This window comes from Lepidochelys kempii, chromosome 1 (assembly GCF_965140285.1).
Source record: "Lepidochelys kempii isolate rLepKem1 chromosome 1, rLepKem1.hap1, whole genome shotgun sequence".
Classification (NCBI taxonomy): Eukaryota; Metazoa; Chordata; order Testudines; family Cheloniidae; genus Lepidochelys; species Lepidochelys kempii.
In genome coordinates, this window is record NC_136380.1 from 112,617,594 (window position 1) to 112,639,640 (window position 22,047).

The window sequence follows — 22,047 nt, forward strand, 5'->3', positions numbered from 1 at the left end:
AGTGCTGGGTCAGAACAGCCCCCAGTAAGCCAGAGGGAGTGAGAAGGAGCTGAAGCCAGTTGTAGAAGGGATCCCATTAGACCTAGTTAGGGTGAAGAGTACGACGATGGCTTAGCTCACCTGTGGGCTATTTGGGCTCTGCCTGCTATTCTAAAAGCCTCTTTTTTGGGAATCAGACCTGAAGAGAGAGAGTTAAGCAGGGACAGACTCTCCGCTCCCCGGGGCCTTCTGTCCCTTTTCACTCTGCACCTACCATTGTGTAATAATTGCAGTAGCGAGCTTCTTACTGAGGTGTCACAAGCGTAGGAACAAACCAGTCTAATTCTGCGTTTTTTCTGAGTTTAATTAGTGCTCGTTTCTCTACTGGTCCTTCCAGATTGGTTTATGTTGGCCCTCGTACAAAAAGGCTGGAGACTCCTGTGTAAGGATATAGACATGTAGCATAACTAGTGTGTACATATACCACAATAGGTGATTTCATTTTGAAAAGGATCTGCCACCTATGTACAATCCCTTCTGATGCCCCCTAGCCCAACCTGCCATCCCGCTCACTGTTCTGACGTCCCTCTCGAGCATGGCTTGTTTAGCGGATGGCTTGCCTGTTGTGGTTTATGACGGTCCCAAAATAGGAACTAGCAGGGAGCCACTCTCATTTTCATTTCTGGTGCCAAACAGCATCCCATTGTTCTCCAAACATTTGGCAATGAGTTCTCCAGAAGGGATTTCTACAGATTCCTCCTCACATGGCTCCCAGTGAGAAACAAAACCAAAACCCCATTGATCTGCAAAGAACAGCAGCAAAGTCACCACCACTCATTTGGTTTTTAGGGCCTGCTCTTGAGGGATGCTGCATATCTCCCACTCCCAGCCATGTAAGGTGACCAGACAGCAAATGTGAAAAATCAGGACAGGAAGTGGAGGGTATTAGGCACCTATATAAGAAAAAGACCCAAAAATCGGGGCTGTCCCCATAAAAATCGGGACATTGGGTCGCAGCCACTGCAGGGTGAGCTCTGGCACTTCTCAGGATCAAGCTATAAATTACCTCTTTAGGGGGTTCCTTGTGTTCCCAGGCCCCCACCACAGGGCTAGCTGCTCTGCCTATATTGTGCGAAGAGCAGAGTGCTTATCAAAGGAGAATCCCTAGTGACATCAAACCCAGTGCAGCAGGCAGGATCTCGACAGCATAAGGTAGCCTTGAACGGTCAATTTCTTGGGGAACGGGAAATATGAAAGAAGAGCAGGAGCCAGATAAAGAGAGCATGAAAGAATAGAGGTGGAGAAGTTTCTCATATTCTCTTAATCCTCACATGTGCCTCACCCCCATCAGATTGGGGCCTGCATCATTCCCCGACCAGCATTTCAAATGCCTCCTAGGCACTGAATTTACCTTTTCATGGCTATCCTATTTGTATCCTTTTCTTCTTCTGCTTTGTCCAGGTTGGAAAGCAGCACAGCCAGTTGCTTTTGGGCCTGTAAACCAGAAACACGAGAGAGAGAGAGAGAGAGAGAGAGAGAGAGAGAGAGAGAGAGAGACACTGGTCAGTTTAGAAGCAGATCTACAGAAAGAACTTCACATTATCGACAGTCTAGTTTGGCTGCAGCCAGTACAATGTGTGCTTTGTCATAGGTTCATGCTTTTCAGTTCCATTTCATTGCTTCTGACGAGTTCAAAATGCAGCAGCTATTTATTAATGCACGCCTCACATCATCTGGGGGAGGTAAAGAAGTATTATTCCCATTTTACTAGGATTCTCAACCCCAAAAGTTCAAAAATTGTAAGTTACACCCCCAAAATCACAAGATTGACCAAAAAATCATGAGAATTTTTAAACAAGATTAAATCATGCTTTTTTGGTCTGTCCTCTGAAGTTTGAACTCCCCTGAGCAGCCCCAATAGGTGTGTTGATAGTTACAGTGTTGCTAACACTGTATGGCAGCATGACAAAGTGGATGCTACTTGGCTTTGTTTTATTAAAGGCCTGGGTTCTATTCCCAGCTCTGCCTGAAGTGATCCTGTGCAAGCTCTCAGGCTGGATCTTCACGGTGGAGTTAACACAAGTCATCTCCATTCAAGACACTCCTCCCAAGTTAGCCTCGCTCAAGTGAGAGCGGCCACGCTGCAAAGCAACGCTCGAGTTGCTGTAACCACACGGGTACTGCACTCGCTCACTCTGGTGTGGCTTTCAGGCTTCGGGGGGCATAGCCCATGGTTCTCAGCACCGGAGCAACCTGAGCTGCTTTTTGAATGCTTTCCCAGTGAATTGTGGGAAAACTTGCTTGTCCTTTCTGGGAACAAAGGGGAAATTGTGGGAAGGCATTGTAGTACTAGCGGCACGCAAAGAGAGCTAGCCTGCATCCAGTCCGCAGAGGGATCATGTTAGCCGCTTCTCGGGTCAGCCAGCTCCGTTAAAAGCTCCAGCACACTCATGGAAAGGGATTTTGTATGTGGACAGGACAAGGACAAGCCCGCAGTTATCTATCAATGGGTGAATTATAGTTATCTTCCCTAAGGTAGCAGTGTGAGGCCCTGGTTAATAATAAAGTTTGAGAAAGCCACAAAAGATTCATAATTTCAGTGCAACATACGGGACTAGAATTTATTTCTTCAGACTACAGGGCATTGTGTGGGGAGTCCCACTCTATGTTTTCCAAAATCACATGAAGACAGGAGCTTGTCCTATTTTCATGAGTGCTTTGCAAGGAAGGCCCAAATCACGATACTTGAAATAAATTTGCGAGAGCTCAGAACACCATTTTACAGACTCCCGCCCCCTGGCAAAAGGGAGCACAGAACCAATGTTTAGAACAATACACAGTCTGAGGTGCAGCTCAAACTTCTGAAATATTTGCCTCACACTGTAATTGGTGCATACATTTAAATACTTACTAGGCCCTGCAAAGTGAATAGTAGATTTTAGGTCACTTGTATTTTCATAGCACAAGTGATGCCATTTGAAAATTAACATTCTCCAAATTTCATTCAATTTAACATTGTCTAAACAGCAAGAGGTTTGTCTTGCTACCATTAGAAATGAGGTAGTGCCCATGAGTTGTATCACACAGCAGTGCATTTACAAGTATTGCAGAGAAGGACCTTCAAGTGCTCAGAGAACAAGGCCAGCACATACTAAGAGCACCACCTAGTGCCCAAATCGAGTATAAAGGGAAGGAGGTACAAAGGAAAAGCAGGACTTGTAGGAAAATGACAGCTGCAGAATGACAGACTGATGAAGTGAGCTGTAGCTCACGAAAGCTTATGCTCAAATAAATTGGCTAGTCTCTAAGGTGCCACAAGTCCTCCTTTTCTTTTTGCGGATACAAACTAACACGGCTGCTACTCTGAAGACTGAATAAAGTGACTCTCAGTGCAGCAGAGCTGAAGAGCATCTCTATATAAGCTCAAAAGCTTGTCTCTCACAACAGAAGTTAGTCCAATAAAAGATATTACCTCCCCCACCTTGTCCCTCTAATATCCTGAGACCACCACAGCTACAACACTGCATACTTTAAGCAACTTATTTTCCAACCTTTCAGTTCTTAACCGTGTAACTCTAATTCCAATGTAGATTTTTTTAATGACATTTCCTAGGATTTTTTTTAAATAATGGAAAAAGATGGAGATAAAAACATAGAAAAGGGAAGCCTCACTCTCCAGGGTATTGAAGCTCTGTTGATTTGCAACGAATTAGCAATAGAGCATGTAAATATGGAACTCTTTGGCTTGACATCACCAATATACCTTGGCGATCCCACTTTAACCAGAGTGCGGGGGGGGGAGGAGGGGTGTCTCTTGCAGACCAAGTAATGTTATGAGCTTCATTGCTCCTAAGGTGCATCAGAGGGGGACTTCTCCTGCAAACTTTACAAAGTGTGTAGCCCTCCCTCTACACCTTCAGTACACGGGTCAATATACAGCTAAATCAGCGACAGCTGCGCGCGCCGCACATGAAAGCGACGTATAGGTCACATCAAAAACAATTTCCACCAGTGATTCAATGAAGGCTAAGGCCATATAAAATGCTAAATTTCTGTTCACAGTTAGTTTTTTTAAAGACAGAGGTGACATGTGGGAGGAGGGCACATGAGGTCACATGACCCCCTCAGAGTTGCTGCTTGGCTTGTACTGAGCATGCTCACACCGACTGAGCGTGCTCAGTAACATCTTCTGAAGCACTGTCCTCACTCTGCGCCACCTCCCCTCCCCCATCCCATTGGCAGGTATGGGTCGTCTCTGGCTAAAGAACAATTCAAAAAGTGATCACAACACTTCATGATGGGGAAGGGTACTCCCCTGACCCCCATACTCAAAAATAACTGACTCATGCTTGTTCAAACTCCCTCTTACTTCCCTCACAACCACACATATATTCACCTTCAGGTAAAGACCAACCCTGAAAAATTTCACCCTCGAAGGTGAAAGTATCTAGAAGTTATGTGAGACTGAAAACAAGGCTAGAATGGAAACTCCTTGTCTTATGCAACTTTCGTGTCTGCTGTTGCTCCCACTAGAATACGCTTATTTATTAGTCTTAAAAGTCAGTTAAATAAGTACAGGGAAAATAAAATAGTTAAAGAATGAACCAATCTTTCAAAATTCAAAAATATGCCTAAGAAATAACACCCCAGCAATGGCTAACTACATGCAAAGTAAAAACAACTCTTGTCAGACTTGCAGGCTGAGACTTCTACTGTATCTGGGTTAGGATGATTGGATCTTCCACCCTTAGATCCCTCTATTCAGCCCATAGCCTATGAGCCAGGGCAATTCACCTCTACCGCAGCCAGATTCTAGCCTAGCCCCAGTCTTGCTCTCCTAGTCGACAATCCCAACCAAAAGATGCACTCCGTGCCAGAATCCCTGGCTCCCAGGAAGAGGCTGAGCAAGGAGCCAGACATTCCATTGCATCTTCCAGAGTAAACACTGCAGGTTTCTACCTCATTCGAGGTTGGGAGAGTTGCGGGGAAATGATAACATATGGAGGAGTTACAAGCCAGGTTTAAGATCAGTAAGGGCTGGTCTGGCAACTAAGGTTCCAGAACTGTGCTCCTGTGTGAAAACACAGCTATAGTTATTGGCACTAAAAGAGGAAGGCAGAGGTGGGGGAGGGATTATTTGGGGAATAAAAAATGCCTGTGATACTGTGATACAGTCTTCATGACTTATGTCCCTTTGCAACTCCACCAGCTTGTGATTTGTCCTATAATATATTCATGATAAAACAAGCCCAACAAGAACACACCTCATCATCATTTTACATTAGCCTTTCTCTCTAATGTTTTGCATGAAGGTTAAAATGTTTTCCATACTCGAGTTCAGCTGGTTCTTCCTCTTCTTCCGGTTGTTTCTCCTCTGTCAAGAAGTGTTCAGTTATCTGAACCACAAAAAATGTTTACAGACAGGAATTTCTTGACTAAATACTTCCATCTAACAACAACATACAGCAAATCTTAAAAGTGCAGCTCTACTCCACAAAGTACTATGAAAATGGTATCTTTCAGTTAACAAGTCTGCTCCCTGTGTTACTTCTACTTCCTTTCCTGATGAGGCTCCAGTCCAGAAAAGCACTTAAGAATCCTAACTTTAAGCCGTGAATAATTCCCATTGAACGCCCTCTAGTTCTGAATATCCTTTTGGGATGGGGTGACCCGTACTGCACTCAGTGTTCCAGGTGAGGCTGTACCGTTGATTTAGGGAAAGGCATTATAAAGGCATTTTTTGTGGTTTTTATTCTCCATTGCATTCTTTATGCATCCTAACACCTTGTAAGTTTTCTTTGACCACAGCTGCGCACTGAGCAGAGGTTTTCATTGGGATATCTACAATGATCCCCAGGTTCCTTTCCTGAAGTGATCATTTAGACCTCCATAAGGTGTACAAGTAGCTTAAACCTTCCAACATGCATTACTTTGGATATAATGATACTGAATTTCATTTGCCGGAGTGTTCCCCATTCACCTAGCATGTTTAGAGCTCTCTGAACTTCCTCACAGTTCTCTCTGGTCATGACTAACCTAGAGAACTTTGCGTCATCTGCAAATTTTGCTATGTCACTACTCATCCTGCTTTCCAATCAGTAATAAATATATTGAACACCACAGGATCTAGTAGAGAACATTGAGGCACCCTGCTGCTAATCTGTTGCAAGGAGGAAAATTGCCCATTATTTAATCTTACTCTTTGTTTTCTGCCTCTTAGCCAGTCATTGATCCATGACATACTTTGCCTCTTTCCCCATGACTACTTAGCTTCATTAGGAGCCTCTTGTGCAGGACCTTGTTGAAGGTCTTTTTGAAATGTAAATAAATTGTCAACTGGTTCTCCTTTTGTGACCCTAATAACATCTCAGTGCCAGAGGGCAAGGGATTCCCCATCATGGAGCAATGAGCCTCAGCTGATCTCACCAGCTTAGTGTACCCCAACTCACTGTTGGCATGATATGTATCTAAGGAGTGTCATGTAAGGTACAGTAGAATCTCAGAGTTACGAACTGACCAGTCAACCTCACACCTCATTTGGAACCAGAAGTGCACAATCAGGCAGCAGCAGAGACAAGAAATAAAATTAAAAAAGCAAATTCAGTACAGTACTGTGTTAAACATAAACTAGTAAAAAAACAAAGGTAAAGTTTAAAAAAGATTTGACAAGGTAAGGAAAGATAAGGTAGCATTTTTCTTTTGCATAGTAAAGTTTCAAAGGTGTAGTAAATCAATGTTCAGTTGTAAACTTTTAAAAGAACACCCATAACGTTTTGTTCAGAGTTACCCACATTTCAGAGTTATGAACAAATTTTATTCCTGAGGTATCTGTAACTCTGAGGTTCTACTGAGTCATATGTTAAGTGGTAACACATTGGTCATCAATATTATAAGGTGGTCATGGGTGGCCAGTGATCCAGCCGCCCAGGGAGGCTAACTCCCAGCTCCTCCCCTTCTGCCCCCCCCCACTTCCCCTTTCCCCGCAGCAGCCCAAAGCACCCTCACCATGGCCCCCCAGCCCTCGACGGCCGGGGTGGCGAGGCCCCAGCCTTGGTGTGCCGCAGCCTCAGCGCCCACTCTCCCTGGGCCACGTGGCCACAGCACCCCCAGCCCTGGTGCTGCAGGTGGCTGGGCAGTGCAGTTGCCATGCCCCCAGCCCCGGGCGGCCCCTAGTCCCGGTGCTTGGGTGTCTGGGCAGCACGGTAGCCACGTCCCCAGCCCCAGTGCTCCAGGCGGCCCCCAGTCCTGGTGCTCGGGTGGCCAGTCCCAGAGCTCCAGGCAGGCAGCACAGTGCAGCACCAGCTGCCCCGAGACCCTGCAGGAGGCATGCCGGCCTGGGGGCAGGGCCACAGTAGGCTGTTTGGGGAGGCACAGCCTCCCCTTGCCTACGATACCCGCCAGCCATGTATGTGGTGTATGTATGGGTGTTATATAAAAATTATAAAGGTGTGCTGGAAATATATTCTTAAAAGGTCTTTGGCAGGCAAGGCTGAGGTCACCTCTTCCTAGACAAAGGAATATGGTTCTGCCTGCTTGAATCCGTCTCCAATGTAAATTGAGCAAGGAGGGACAATGAAATTACATTTACATGAAAGGTAGAACAAAGCCATCAGGAAAACCAGAGTGGAGGAATTTTTTAGTATCTAGCAAAGCTCCCAAACTTATCTTTTCAAAGTGTTATGCGGGTTTCCTTTGGGGATGAGGACTGTTAGGTCAGATACAGAGTGATCATATTGTGAAAAGACAAGCCTTGGAGCTTAAATTCATAACTTTGCTAGATGCTAAAAATCATGGTCTGAATAAAGATGCTGGATTTATGGTTTATTACAACAATCTGCAACCCACTAACCTGCCTTGTTTTCCTGTGACTACTGGAGTATTAAGGGGCCCCTTCACCGTGAATGGTCCCTTGGAATATGTGCTACCTACTTACACTAAACTATCTGTTCCATCTTGTATTTAGCTGTGGCACTCTGAGTACCTTTCCCAGACCTGAAGAAGAGCTCTAAAAGCGTGTCTCTCTCACCAACAGATGTTAGTCCAATAAAAGATACTACCTCACCCACCTTGTCTCTCTAATATCCTGGGACTGACACAGCAACACCATCACTTGCTCTTGTTTTGTTACACAACCGTCTCAGTTCAGCATTGCAAATGGAAGAGTGAAATCGTCAGCCAAACTAACAGGCTGGTGGTGTGTACTGTCTCTTTAAAGGAGCAGCAAACTTGAAAGGGTTTTGTGAGTGTGCCAGGGAGAGGGACTGGACACTGCAGGGCAGACGGTTTGGGGGAGACTCGAGTCTGGAAGGGCTGTTGGGGTCACCCTGCAAGGAGTAACCAGGCTGGTGGAAGCTAGGGTGAAGCTACTATGCTGTGAGCCGGCTATTGGTGGCAGGGCTCTGAGCTAAGGCTGCACAGCACAGAAGCACCCAAGATTACAGGGCAGGTGGTGACACTGACCCGGGCTGACCTCCAAAGCGTCACACCTTTATCCACTACTTTACTGATGTGTTCAAGGAATTCTAAGAGATTAGTGAGACGTGATTTTCCTTTGCTGCATTTGTGCTGGTTAGACCTATCAGGTCACAGTCTTCCATATATTTTGTTATTCTCTTTTAATTATCGATTCAACCAGTTTGCCAGGTACAGCTGTAAGATTTACAGGTCTATCATTCTCTGGATCACCTTATTGTATTTCTATAATAAAAGAAGGAACTGCACATGGCCTCTTTGGATAATACACACGCTTTATCTTGTTAATAACAGTAAACACCTTATATTTTTATAAGGCCTCCCTTTCAAAGGATTTCAGTGCACTTTAAAAACCTCAATATCAAACCATACAATACCTGTCTGAGGTAAGGACGTATTAAGGCCATTGCACTTATGAGGAAATTGAAACACAGAGAGGTAGCAGGCAGCTTATAGCTGATCTGGAAACAGAAGGAGAACTGTATATTCCATACTGCTTTTCACTCTCAGACTCCCCCTTCTGGGGAAATGATGCTTTAAATAAGATAAAATCCTGTGCATTCAGGGCTGGTGGTTTTATTTTCTTACCTCCTCAACTTCGTCTCTTAGGTCAATTTCCACAAAAGCAGACAGGTCTTTCTAGAAGAGAGAAGTGAGGAGAAGACAATGAAGCATTAAGTGAATTGAAAATCTTTAAAAAAATGAAAATGAGGAAAAAAAGAAAGAAAACAAGAATTAACATATGGTAAAACCTAGTAAGTGACTACCAAAGGCACTGGCCAAAATTGGGAGTCTAGCAGAGGTTTCCTGTTTTTTTATACCACACTCATTACTGTGGTATCTGAACATCTAAATTAAGATTCAACAGTATTGTATTCACAAAGAGAAAAGGAGTACTAGTGGCACCTTAGAGACTAAACAATTTATTTGAGCATAAGCTTTCGTGAGCTACAGCTCACTTCATCGGATGCATTCAGTGGAAAATACAATGAGGAGATTTATATACACACAGAACATGAAAAAATGGGTGTTATCACACACACTGTAGGAGAGTGATCACTTAAGATGAGCTATTACCAGCAGGAGAGGGGGGGAGGGGGGAGAAAACCTTTTGTAGTGATAATCAAGGTGAGCCATTTCCAGCAGTTAACAGGAACACCTGAGGAGCAGTGGGGGGTGGGGGAAATAAACATGGGGAAATAGTTTTACTTTGTGTAATGACACATCCACTCCCAGTCTCTATTCAAGCCTAAGTGAATTGTATCCAGTTTGCAAATTAATTCCAATTCAGCAGTCTCTCATTGGAGTCTGTTTTTGAAGTTTTTTTGTTGTAATCTTGTGACCTTTAGGTCTGTAATCGAGTGACCAGAGAGATTGAAGTGTTCTCCGACTGGTTTATGAATGTTATGATTCTTGACATCTGATTTGTGTCCATTTATTCTTTTACGTAGAGACTGTCCATGGCAGACTGTCCATGGACACCATCATAGGGCCTAATCATATCAGCCACACTATCAGAGGCTCGTTCACCTGCACATCTACCAATGTGATATATGCCAACATGTGCCAGCAATGCCCCTCTGCCATGTACATTGGGCAAACTGGACAGTCTCTACGTAAAAGAATAAATGGACACAAATCAGACGTCAAGAACTATAACATTCAAAAATCAGTTGGAGAACACTTCAATCTCTTTGGTCACTCGATTACAGACCTAAAAGTGGCAATTCTTCAGCAAAAAAACTTCAAAAACAGACTCCAAGGAGAGACTGCTGAATTGGAATTAATTTGCAAACTGGATACAATTCACTTAGGCTTGAATAGAGACTGGGAGTGGATGTGTCATTATACAAAGTAAAACTATTTCCCCATGTTTATTTCCCCCCCAGAGCTCCCCCCCACTGCTCCTCAGACGTTCCTGTTAACTGCTGGAAATGGCCCACCTTGATTATCACTACAAAAGGTTTTCTCCCCCCACCCCCTGCTCTCCTGCTGGTAATAGCTCATCTTAAGTGATCACTCTCCTTACAGTGTGTGTGATAACACCCATTTTTTCATGTTCTGTGTGTATATAAATCTCCTCACTGTATTTTCCACTGAATGCATCCGATGAAGTGAGCTGTAGCTCACGAAAGCTTATGCTCAAATAAATTGTTTAGTCTCTAAGGTGCCACTAGTACTCCTTTTCTTTTCGTGAATACAGACTAACACGGCTGCTACTCTGAAACCTGTCAGTATTGTATTGGGAGCCTTCTGAACACTTTAACATGGTTTCTACAGCCAGGGCCCACCTACTGGAGGTGATTCTCAGTGAAGATTTCATTGTAAATATATTTTAAATTACATTTAATTTCTTCTTTACATACCTGCCTAGACTTGAGTTCAGAGATCGCTGCTTCCCTGTTGGGGTTGGTGACATTACTAATACCTAATAAGCCACACAGGGAGCATTCAGAAAAGTCAACTCCTTATCCCATTGTACGTAACTGTTGTGTCTTCAGCTATTTCTTTTGCAATAGAGAACCTTGAATTCAGGTCTTGTCAGGGAGAGAGTCTTTCACAGGTCACTCAACATGTTCTCAAGTCACCTGAATTGGGCCATCCTGAGGATATACCAACTCTCTACAGCCATGTGGGAAAACAGACTTTAGAAAATAGCAGAAGATGCTCCTGTCGAGTCTGCTGTTGCTTTAAGGTCATCATGGAGAAAGAAGAGGGCATGAAGAGGTGCCACAGCCCTTACTCAGGCAAATAGGCTCCATTTATAGACTACAGTAGGACTGAGTCCTATGTCTGGCCTTCAGGGTAGATGCGCAGCTGAGCTCTCCTTTGAGCAGAGCAATGGGAAAGGGTCTGGCACTAATCCAAAGCTCTGCACTAGAGTTTAATGAAAACAACAGGTAATGATCATCAGACTGAAACCGAATGCTCCATAGAATGGGTCACACATATTCCTCTGAAAGTAACTTCATTCCATTCTAGCTTCCTCCCACCCTCTTCTCACTGGAGTCGTACATCTTACAGTCACCTCCACATTTGCTTGGTTTTCTGATGAATGACGAGCAGTTAGTTGCATTAGAGTTACTTGCCTGTACCTCCAGGAGAACTTCTTCCACTTTTAAATCTTCTGTCTCTGCTTCCTATAGGTTTAAAAGGAGATGGGACAGTTTGCAAATGAAAGTAGAACAATTAGAAAGACTGTTTTGTGCTTACTAAATTCATGTTTCCTGACCAGTTGCTCAGCCGTGTCTATTCTAGTGCCATATTCTTCTTGACTGTAGTCTCCATCCTTATCTTCCTCTTTGTCATCATCCCCTTTCTTATTCAGCTCCACCTGGCTGCACAGAAAGACGTGTGTGCACATGAACAACCCACTGGTTATTATTAAATTAATATTAAATTATTCAACTCACCAACATTTCCTGTCCCATTTCCAATTTCCATTTGCTATCTAGCACAATGGCCTGATTTCCAGAAATGGTGAGCACATGCAGCTCCCATTGATTTCAATGGCTTTACACGTTTTTAAATTATCTGTACACTGGGACTTTCAAGTAATTTCCCACGGGCTGTAAGCTGGCCAGGCAGGTGCCCCATAGCCTGACTCCAGCTTGGGGACAGAGTTCCATCCGCCACACTGGCCCCTGTACAATGTCTGTGTGGTCTTGCTTTACCTGGGCTATGAGATTTTTCATCCTTAGAGCAGAGCAGGCTGTCCATGGTTTTAAAGCCAAGTGCCTGTTTCCAATTCATACCTACAAAGCCTGGGTTCTACTAGCACCCAGGAGTGGCAAACCTACTTCCATCTTATTTTGATGTTTAGTGGTTGCTTACCAGTCCTCTACTTCACGTTTTGTCCTCTCTTCTGAATTCCCAGCTTCTAAAAAGAAAAGAGCCCTTTAGCAGTTTCCTTAGACATCAAAATAACATCTTAACCATGTCTAACTTCCCTCTACCGAAGGACATTTTTGATTTCCCACCTTTTGCTAGTCTTGTAAGAATTGCTGCATATTTCCCCCGCTCCCCACCTTTAACTACATTCAGCGCCCTCCTATTTTCTCACTTGCTGCCCCATTCCATGAATTTTCAGGATGGCAGCAGCCTCTGCTGTTATTTGTGGATTGTGTCTTCACACTGCTCTCTAGGTTGGAGCGGGGTTTGGATACCTGAGCACAAGTTTTCCCTGGTGTCACAGCATTTCAGCTCTCCTCAGTCCTTGGATGGAGCTGGTAAGGATAGCGATGCCAGACTAGCCCTTTTGACTCACACAACACTGCCCCTTGCTCTAAGCCTTTTGGGCCAACCTGCACTCCTGCTGGCTTGCACCCAGCATCAGAGATGGGGAAGTCCCAACGTGCAACCTGTAGAAGGCTGGTGCCACGTGAACTTGTTTCATTTCAGGCCTCCCCTATGAAGTAATCAGCAGGATGACAATGACACTGGGGAAAACCTGTGGTCAGGTATCCAAACCCCTACCACAGCAGTGTGAAGACATCACCTGAAAACATGAACAGCAGCAGACGCTGCCATCCTGAAAAGTCCTGGAATGGAGCAGCAAGTAAACAAATAGAAAGTGGGTGAAGGTATTTAAAAGACAGGAAGAAAGAAAATATTATGGAGAGAAAGAAAAGTAAAACCAGAGCAAAGCCACAGTACATAATGTTAAGGTTAGCAAATTCCTTACTCTGTTCCTACTACACTTCTCTGGCAGAAAAAAAAAGTGTTAAAGAAGGGTAAGGTCCCAATTATAGTTCTTCTGGAAAGAATAGAGAGCAATGTCTCCTCTGACACTGCATTGCATTTTATCCATTTCACTTGGACCAGTTAACCAGGAGGGTAGGAGTGCATGGATTTAAGGTCAGGCAGTTCTCATTACTTCTGCAGAAGACTGTCAGGAACTCCTCTTGACATGAAAAAAATAAAGACAACAAAGCTCTTCAGATATTGAATTCCAGAATGGCTGCACCCTGGGCAAAGCCGCACTCCCAGCTTCTCTCTGTCCCTGCAGGCTTCTGGTAGTTTTTGTTTCCTTTCTCTTTTGTTTTTTCAAGGACACATTTTGTGCTCTTGCAAATAATTGCAGACACAGAAGGGCACCTGCAATTTTTTTGAGGGCAAGCTGTGCCCCCAGGTGAGAAGCCAGGCTTATGAAGTTGTAGGACTTTGCTATATTCCATCTCCCTGATGAAGAACTTGGAGGGAGCTATTTGCGGGAGTTACTAATTTTTTGTTTTAAAGGTAAGAGCGCTCTGAGAAGAAGTACAGTGGCTGAGAGGCCATACAGCAGCTAGGCTGCATGAATAATGCCATGTTCCCTAACAGACAAAAATATTGCACAACAGTGTCATTAAGGCTGGTCTCTTCTGAGAGGTTTACATGCATCCATTTAAAATTAGCAGGGTTCATCTGAAGTTGCTCACCAGTGGCTTCATGGCACGGTTGTCTCAAGAGGCCCCCTTGCAAGCACAATATTTGATAGGAACAGAGAGATTTTTCCAGTAAATATCAACTTTAGAAGGCCTGGCTGGTACAAAAGCTGGGTTATTCATTAAGAGGAGGCTATGCTTTGTTGGGAATATCCCCAATTTCCCTAGTGCTTGGCTTGTGAGAACATCCAGATCTCAAGGCTAATTTCTCTTTACTTTGGGCGATTTCACGTGACAGGAGCATTGCAGATGCTTTTGTCAGCTAGACGAGCTGTGCTGAATGTGGCAAGTATATGGAAATTGGGTAAGAATGATGAAACTATAGTGATGAGCCCACTAAAGTGACTAGTATATTGCTCGATATAGATAAATAATTAGTGGATACTGTAGCTGTAGAGGTTGAACTTTATTTGTAAAATGATGGTTTTCAATAAGGTCACCCTACAGAGCAATGTGTGTATAAGAGGGTCTTTGCCCTGAGAAGGGCAGCTGCTGACACTAGCAGCATTTAACTAGCATGAGATTAGATGCTGCTGGCATCACGTGAGTCTCAGTGCTTGGTCAAGGCAAAATGAACCATATTCAGACCCGCTGTAAGCAAGGAACAACTCAGCTGAAGTCAATGGAGTTGCATTTGCTTATAGCAGGGATAATTCCAGTCCACTGTGTTTAAAGGGCTTGTTTCTCATATCCTCTCTCTTCTAATCAGGGAAATCTCAAGTCATTTCCTGATGTCATGGCTACAGGAATATGACTTTTGGGTAGGTTTGAAAGGAGTAATAATCGCTGGGTTGCAACAAAGAAAACAAAACACACTCAATCCCTTCAATTTGCAAGGAGGCTTTGTCGTTTTGGGATTTGCCTTGATAATGATGATGAAGACCAACACAGAAAACCTTGTTAAAAGGAAGTACAAATTCTTTTATTGTGTTTCTTTTGTGCACAATTCTCATTTTTAAACCAATGTAACTGTCTGTTACATTTCCTTCCACCATCATTCATAGAATTCTTTTCCTCCTTTACTCTCTTCAGCAAAATTCTCTGCAGGTATAAAATCATTACATTTTTAGCATTGTGGAAATCCTTCCACCTGCAGAGGAATGCTCTATATACTTCAAAATCAGTGCACCAGTAAGAGAGAGACAAGGTGGGTGAGGTAATATCTTTTATTGGACCAGCTATTGGTGGGGAAAGAGAGAAGCTTTCAAGCTCCACAGAGCTTTTCTTCAGGTCAGTATCCTGGGACCAACACAGTTACATCAATACTGCCTTGTTAACAGAAATTCAAATGCCTACGATCAATTTATGCTTGTTTGTAACACTGTGCATCTAAGACTCTAGTGTGACCAGTGCCAAGAGCTACATTTTTATTATAACGAAGGATGTGGGCCAAATATGCAAATTTCCAGGCCAATGTCACCAGGGTTTCCCAAAGGCTTACTGCTAATTGGGTAAGTTGAGTTGTGAAAAAGCTTTTTGCTAAACACAGGAATAATCCAAAAATATTTTATCACACGTATCATAGTTCTTTAAAACTTAAGTGTGCTCATAACCTCAGGTAAATTAATGCAAAATCTATTTTCTATCATCTGCCTGAGGTCAGGAGAAGAGCGAAGTGAATAATTGAGCTTTTAGTAGCCAAAATAAAAAATTGATAAAATTTTATTTTGGGTTTGATGAAGTTTCTCAACCCTCCTCCCCCATTTTTTCATCGCTTAATTCTCAGGTGAGGGGGTTTGGTTTTGTTCATTGACACCCTTTTTTGTTTTGCAGAACAAAATATTTTGACTTTTTTTTTGTATTCACTGAATTCACAAATAGTTTCAGTCGACCCAAACCTGCATTTTTCAGCAAATAAACTATTTGAAAAATGTCACTCCGCTCTACTCAGGCGAGTGTAAAACAGTGGCAATGGTGACTGAATTTTAAGATGCTGAGCATCGTCAGAAAGATGAGGAGACTGCCTCCATCCAGGGTCCAGATCTCTGGGATGCTGCATCGGTGCTGGAACTAGGAGTCCTGGGAGAGCAGCAGCACCCCTGGCTTGAAGTGGTTTCCCTCAGATCCAGGGTTTACAGTTTGGTTCAATGGCTCTCAGCACCCCCACTATACAAACTGTTCCAGCCCCCCTGGAATGCTGTTGCCCATAACATTCACCAGATGTGTGTGTGTGTGGTACCCATCCTTCTAAATGAGACTCATAACTGCTTGAAGTTGTTATGAGGTTATTTCTTTATAGTTCATATATTCGTTACATTTAGCCTAGGCTGTTGGTGGATCTTTACATTTTGTCTCATATTTATTTGGTTAACTGACCTATTTATGTTAACTCTGTTGGTAATTCTGTTAAGGGCAGACAACTTTGGGCATAATAATCAATACATAATGATAATATTTAACATTGCAAATCTTTGGAGCTCTGTACAAATATTTGATAAATCCTATAAGATGGGTAAGTATTATCCTCATTTAATGAATAGAGAGAGAAGCTGACAATTCAGTTCTTGCACTCACCAGCGTAAATCAGGAGTAACTCCATTGACTTCATTGGAGTTACTCCTAATTTACACTGGTGAGTGCATGAACTCACTAAAACTGGAGTGAAAGGAGAATATGCAATTTGCCCAGATACACATCAACTGTATGTCAGAGCTGAGAAGAGAATACATGAGTGCTTGGCTTTCTGTCCTGTGATTATGCTACTAGACCATGATGCATTTATGCCATTGATAAAGAGTGTATAATTATTATTCATTCAGCCACGGGTAATTACAGCAAAGGAATGTAGGCATCAGGTAGAGATGCCTTGCAAGCAGCCCTCTCTTCCCCAAATAAGTCTCTAAGCGAAGAGCTCTGTTTTTCAGATGGACACAATTTCTTACCAACTTCTTGCAGGGTCTTCTCAATCAGGTTGGTGAGCTCAGACTTCAATGGGAGGCCACTGACACTTTTACTTCTGTAAAGATCAGATGTTTCTGTGAGGACTCTATGGACGCCAGGTGCTATTTTTGATAGTAGGACCCCCTGCATATATCTCTTGTGTGATGGGCTTACATCCTTTTCCATTTTGGGATTTTATGTGGAGGAGAGTCACAAGACCTTAAAAGTTACCAGGCAAGATCCATGGTTTCCTGACTCTCACTTGATGTATTTACTGAGTGAAAAATCTTGGTGTGTGTGTGGCATTTAGTACTCCTGATGTTGGATATCTTTGTGACATCATAAACACCACCAGTACGTCATAGCAGTGACATTTAAAGGCCCCAACACGGTTTATTTAATCACTGAAGCAGCTGTGCCCCACACATACTCCACAAATGCAGTCTACACATTTTCAAAAGAAGTGTGAGGATTTTAAACATCAGCTAAAACCCAGTTGGCAAACCTGGAAAGTCCCGTAAGAAGGCCTGTTTCTCTGATGTGAAGTTTTACAGACAAATGTGCCAGATAAATCCATTTCAAACTCTCCTTTTTGGAATGTGCAGCGATGTGTCCCCTCCTGCAGGTTTGGCGTGGAAGAGATCCAGAAGGGGGCCTTTTAAATTCCTCTACCAAAACAGATTTTTCTAGTGCACTGAACATTGCCACTAGAAATGAGTAGCAATGTTCTTGACTCCAATAATCCAATGAGTTAACAGCCTGGATTGTGAATATTACTTTGTTTTCCATTTAAAATGATTTGCATCTTTGAGCTGGCATATTGGACCCAGGAGAGGAAAGAGGACAAGATCACTCACATCCATAGACTGTTTTAGAGTTTATTTTTAATCCCAGGCAATTAGGAATGAAAGGTACCCACAGACTTTTCCCATTCATGATGCATTTCTGTCTGAGAATCAGGTTAGTCAAGTGAGTATCTGCGGCCTATACTAAAATCACTACAAGGAGTAGCCAAAAGCTAATTGCTAGTGTTACCAAATTTCTGTGAAGGTTTTGGAAGCTTGGTTTTCATGTGCAACTCTCATCATAATTGGTGCTCTTGCATAGTTGTTTTGCTGGGAAAATGCAGGTTTGAAGGTTAATATTAGTTCAACACTTAAGTGGTAGTGAGAATCTAGAATAACTTGAGTTCTTTGTTTCCAGGTGTGTCCAACAAGTATACAGTAAGATATGGAGGGCACTATTTGAGGCGAGGGGACCACAGGAGAAATGCATTTAAAGGACTAGAAAGAACCAAAGTCAAAATCACTGGCTCATTTGCATTTGGTTAGAACGCATCCATTGTTTGGCCTAACAGAGTGTTCTAGAATTCAAGGACTCTAGACACTGTCCAGTCTAAGAATTTGTGAGTTGGAAAGGGATGTGAGAAAATTCAAACTTGGAAACTGGAACAAAGGTTTAAATTGCATCCTAAGTTAGCTCTAGGAAAGCAAGAGCTGATCCTTAACTAAAATGTAGATTAGAGCTGGATCTCTGTGGGTCAGGATAAAGGCCTCCTGGAGAGTGTGGTTCTAACTGTACAAAACCTGGTGACTTTCAAGATAAGGAGATTTTAGAATACCTTAAATATGGAGCTGTATCAGCAACTCTTCAATCTTATTTCAAACTGTTTTACAGCTACTGGCTCTCAGGACACTGGTAGCCTTGATGGTTTTAATGTTTCAGGACTGGCTGTTTTCCTGGAGCATGAGGGCATTGTGGAGGGAAAGAGAAGGACTCAGAGGAGGGTAGGGGTTAGCTTTTGCTGGCAGAACGAGTTGCATCCTGCCCTTCTGCTCCATGACCAACCCTTCTACTCTGCATCTTTTTACTAGCAATGTCAGAATGGGCCAGAGGCAGTGCAGGGAGCGCACAGTGGCAGGGACAGCTAGGTGTAGGCATCCTGGCATGGAATAAAGCAACTGCAGCAGGCCAGGAAAGCCAACAGAGAACAGGAAACTATTGGGGGCAGGAAGGCCATCTCAGAACAGCATCAAGGGCTACTAGTGTCCGGAGAAGGAGTTTGAGTAGAAGAAAGGCATACCAAGCTGGGAGTTAACTCTGCACTTGTTCCTTAGTGTACAACCATAAACCAATTCTAAGGGTTATAGTTCTGGGTTAGAGTTCTGCATGCTTGCTGTAAATGTTTGGCTTGTTAATTAAAGAGGATCTGTGAAACAATAGCAATTCCACACTGAGATCAGCTTTGGTTATTGTGGTAAAAATCGCTAGCCAACTTCTCCCTTCACCACAATGGTCCTCTTTCCTGCTTCAGCAACACGGATTGTGGTCTACCTGTTAAACCACAACTCCACCACTCAGCTAGGGAGCAGTTGTTTAAAACTGCTCTTCTTCCAGAAGCAGGGGTTGGGTCCCCATGACAGCCGCTCAGATCTGTTGCAGTGAGGAGTGGCTTCTTGATTATTAGCTGGACTATCGTATGCTTCCAGGCATTATGGCAGATCGTCTTCTACAAAAGTGCTGTTTACCAGCTCCTAGTGTTCCTACAAAGGCCCACTAGTAGAACTGTGGTGGATGTAGCTCAGCACAGAAAATCGCGCAGTTTATGCTGAATTCATAGAAGCCCTTGAGCGGGTGAACTAACTGCCACTTGGAGAAACTGAGCATTCGAAAAAACAATTACTTAACAGACTGGGTAGTTACATTTTTTTTTAACATTCACACAGTAATTGGCACAGAATACGTATTATTCACTAAATGCGCTGCTCAGCCCTGTACGCAGATCCTATACTAGCTGACGTGATAGGTTATAACCATTATCTCGTCTTTTCATTAAATTTGGACTATATTTAGATTAGAAGGACACACTTTTCAGAAATAAAACACTTTTTTTAATTGGCAAGTAGAACACACATTACAGATCATTAGTATTTTATAAACAGAATATTAAGTTATAAATACGGTTAAAATTGCAATTAAATGGCAGCTAACAGCTTGGAGTCCAAAATTCATGTTTTGCAACACTTTTCTATTTCCCCTCCCCCACTCTTCCTGGTGACAATGAATAACATGACGATCATTTATTGGGATTCTGGTCTACAGCATGTTCACACAGAACAAAGAAATCCCATTCCTAACAACACCACTAATAAACAGAGACTTTCAAACTAGGTCAGCCATGCTCCAAATGCAATGAGGAAACTGTTGAAGATTTATTTGGTAACACTTTAGGAAAAGATACAAATATCTTCACATTAAAAAGCTGAAAGTTTAATATTTTCTGATCCAATTCAACTGAAAAACAATACCCAGTTCTGCTGCACAGAAGCTTACGACCCATAACTTCCATGACATTGCATGGACGTCTGAGCAATCTCAGCCAGATGCTTATTGAATCAGACCCTTATGGAGGAGAGTTATGGCATACAACTAACCAGCACACACGCATACACACACTTTATATTTAGCAGATTTTTAATTCCCCTCCACATTTGTTGATATTAGTGAGATACATAGATCATTCTACTTCCTCTACACTCACAACACATTAATACATGTAACAAACTAATGTACTGAAGCTTAAATTACTTTTAGCAAACTTTTATTTACATATTTTTAAAAAGATTTAAAAAACTTTCCTGGAAAAGTATAAATCTATATTCCAAAAAACCAAATGGTGCCAGGATCGCATGGATCTCAGTTTTTAAGCAATATTCAGTAGCAAACCATCTCCAAAGACTATTTGGGACTTGGTATATTTCAGCTGTCAGGCACAGGGCTCTAAGCACTCTCCCGGCTGCAGTGGAAAAGCCGTGCCATTTTTCAAAATCAGAACAAGTTGTTTAACCTCCCCTTAAATTATCAAGTGTTGTTGTAGCCATGTTGGTCCCAGGATATTAGAGAGACAAGGTGGGTGAGGTAATGTCTTTTATTGGACCAACTTCTGTTGGTGAGAGAGCCGACCTTACACAAAGCATTTTTTCAGGTGTGGGAAATGTAAGCTTGAAAAGCTTCTCTCTCTCACCAACAGAATTTGGTCCAATAAAATATATCACCTTCCCCACCTTGTCTCTCTAATCTCCTTAAAATGGCACTTCCAAAATAGCCATTCAAATCTTACGGTGACTAGACTGTACAGCAAACTAATGTCAAGGCTAGACATTTCCTTTCACCTACTCTAATTCATGTTAGTTAATTTCATTACAGAACCAAGATTTCATATTGAAAACAGAAGTCCACTGAAGGTTTTGTAGAAACAACTTTGTATCTCAAAAATATCAAGAGTACCACTCAGATCTGGAGTTCAATTAAAACCTATGCATCTTTTAACAGAAATTATGCTACTATAAAAACAAAAGGCCTGCTCATCGACCGGCTCTCAATAATACGGGCTACAACGTGGGAGACGACGCTGAAAAAAGAAGGGCTTTTTTACCACTTCCTTTTTTAATGTCGGCATTAACAGCAAAGTGTCGCTAAGCTTTTCCTAAGATAGCATGCGGATGTGTGACATAACATACAGTAACCAGGAACAACCTCCCCCCCCGCAAAAAAAAAAACAGTACAAACAATTCTAGAAAATGCTGCCTTTCAACGGCTCGCTCGGTTTCAGCAATGTAAGGAATTGCCAGAGTGTCAAGATGAAGTCCACACACCTTGATCATTGAACTGATCACTAGATTCCAAGAAACCAAAGCAAATATAAAACATAAACACACACACACACAACAGCAGCTGCCTAGAAGGCAGAGTTCAATCATCTGTTGATAACCAGATGAATAAAGTGCATAGCAACTATCGTAACAGTTCTCGGAGAAAGAACAACACACTTAGCAAGTCCCAAAGTCTGTAAGCTTGACACTTGTTATCTACATTTTGCTACATGTGGCTTCCCTTTTATTTTAGATTTTAAGCTTGTCGCTTCATTGATTTGACCTGTCAGCACCATCCTGTGATCTCCTTCACACTTTAAATGGAATGTGCTGAGATTTCAGATTGCTGCCTGATGTAACTCTGGAAACTCTTGTCCCCAATAGGATGTTCCCTAAAGAAGGAGGGAAAAAGATGGGAGAACTGTTATATTTATACTGTATTGCTTGTTGGAATAAAATGTTCTGACACTAGTTATACTGCAACAAAAAAACATAAAAGCAAATATTTACTAGAAATGAGGTCAGTTAATTTCAGTTATATTCATGTTATAGCTGTGTATTTGAGTTGAACTGGGGGAATTCCTGGGTCTGTTTCAGTGTTTGATGTCAAGTATACCCGGAGCTTTGAATGGGCACTT

General features: G+C 42.7%; 2 protein-coding genes across 6 annotated transcripts in view; both read right to left on the reverse strand.

Annotated features, from left to right (window-relative positions):
- Window positions 1-1,358: 1,358 nt before the first annotated feature.
- Window positions 1,359-12,494, reverse strand: C1H13orf46 (chromosome 1 C13orf46 homolog). 3 transcript variants are annotated; one of them, XM_073327403.2, is made up of 5 exons: window positions 11,684-12,259; window positions 11,541-11,591; window positions 9,040-9,090; window positions 5,311-5,375; window positions 1,359-1,473 (listed from the first exon to the last, which is right to left on the reverse strand). In XM_073327403.2, exons 1-5 carry the CDS (start codon window positions 11,813-11,815, stop codon window positions 1,401-1,403), a joined length of 372 nt encoding a protein of 123 aa, XP_073183504.1. In that variant the 5' UTR covers window positions 11,816-12,259; the 3' UTR covers window positions 1,359-1,400. The 3 variants fall into 3 exon arrangements, 2 of the variants coding, with proteins under 2 accessions (XP_073183504.1, XP_078707261.1); XR_012156692.1 differs by lacking the exon at window positions 1,359-1,473 and adding an exon at window positions 12,286-12,494 and having other exon boundaries at window positions 5,328-5,375; window positions 11,684-11,789; XM_078851135.1 differs by lacking the exon at window positions 5,311-5,375 and having other exon boundaries at window positions 11,684-12,253.
- A 7,131-nt stretch (window positions 12,495-19,625) lies between these two features.
- RASA3 (RAS p21 protein activator 3) overlaps window positions 19,626-22,047 on the reverse strand; it is a 266,580-nt gene continuing 264,158 nt past the window's right edge. For all 3 annotated transcript variants that reach the window (XM_073350720.2, XM_073350711.2, XM_073350726.2), the window contains one exon: window positions 19,626-21,801. In XM_073350720.2, coding sequence (XP_073206821.2) covers window positions 21,726-21,801 — 76 coding nt within the window. In that variant the 3' untranslated portion in view covers window positions 19,626-21,725. The remainder of the gene's footprint in view (window positions 21,802-22,047) is intronic.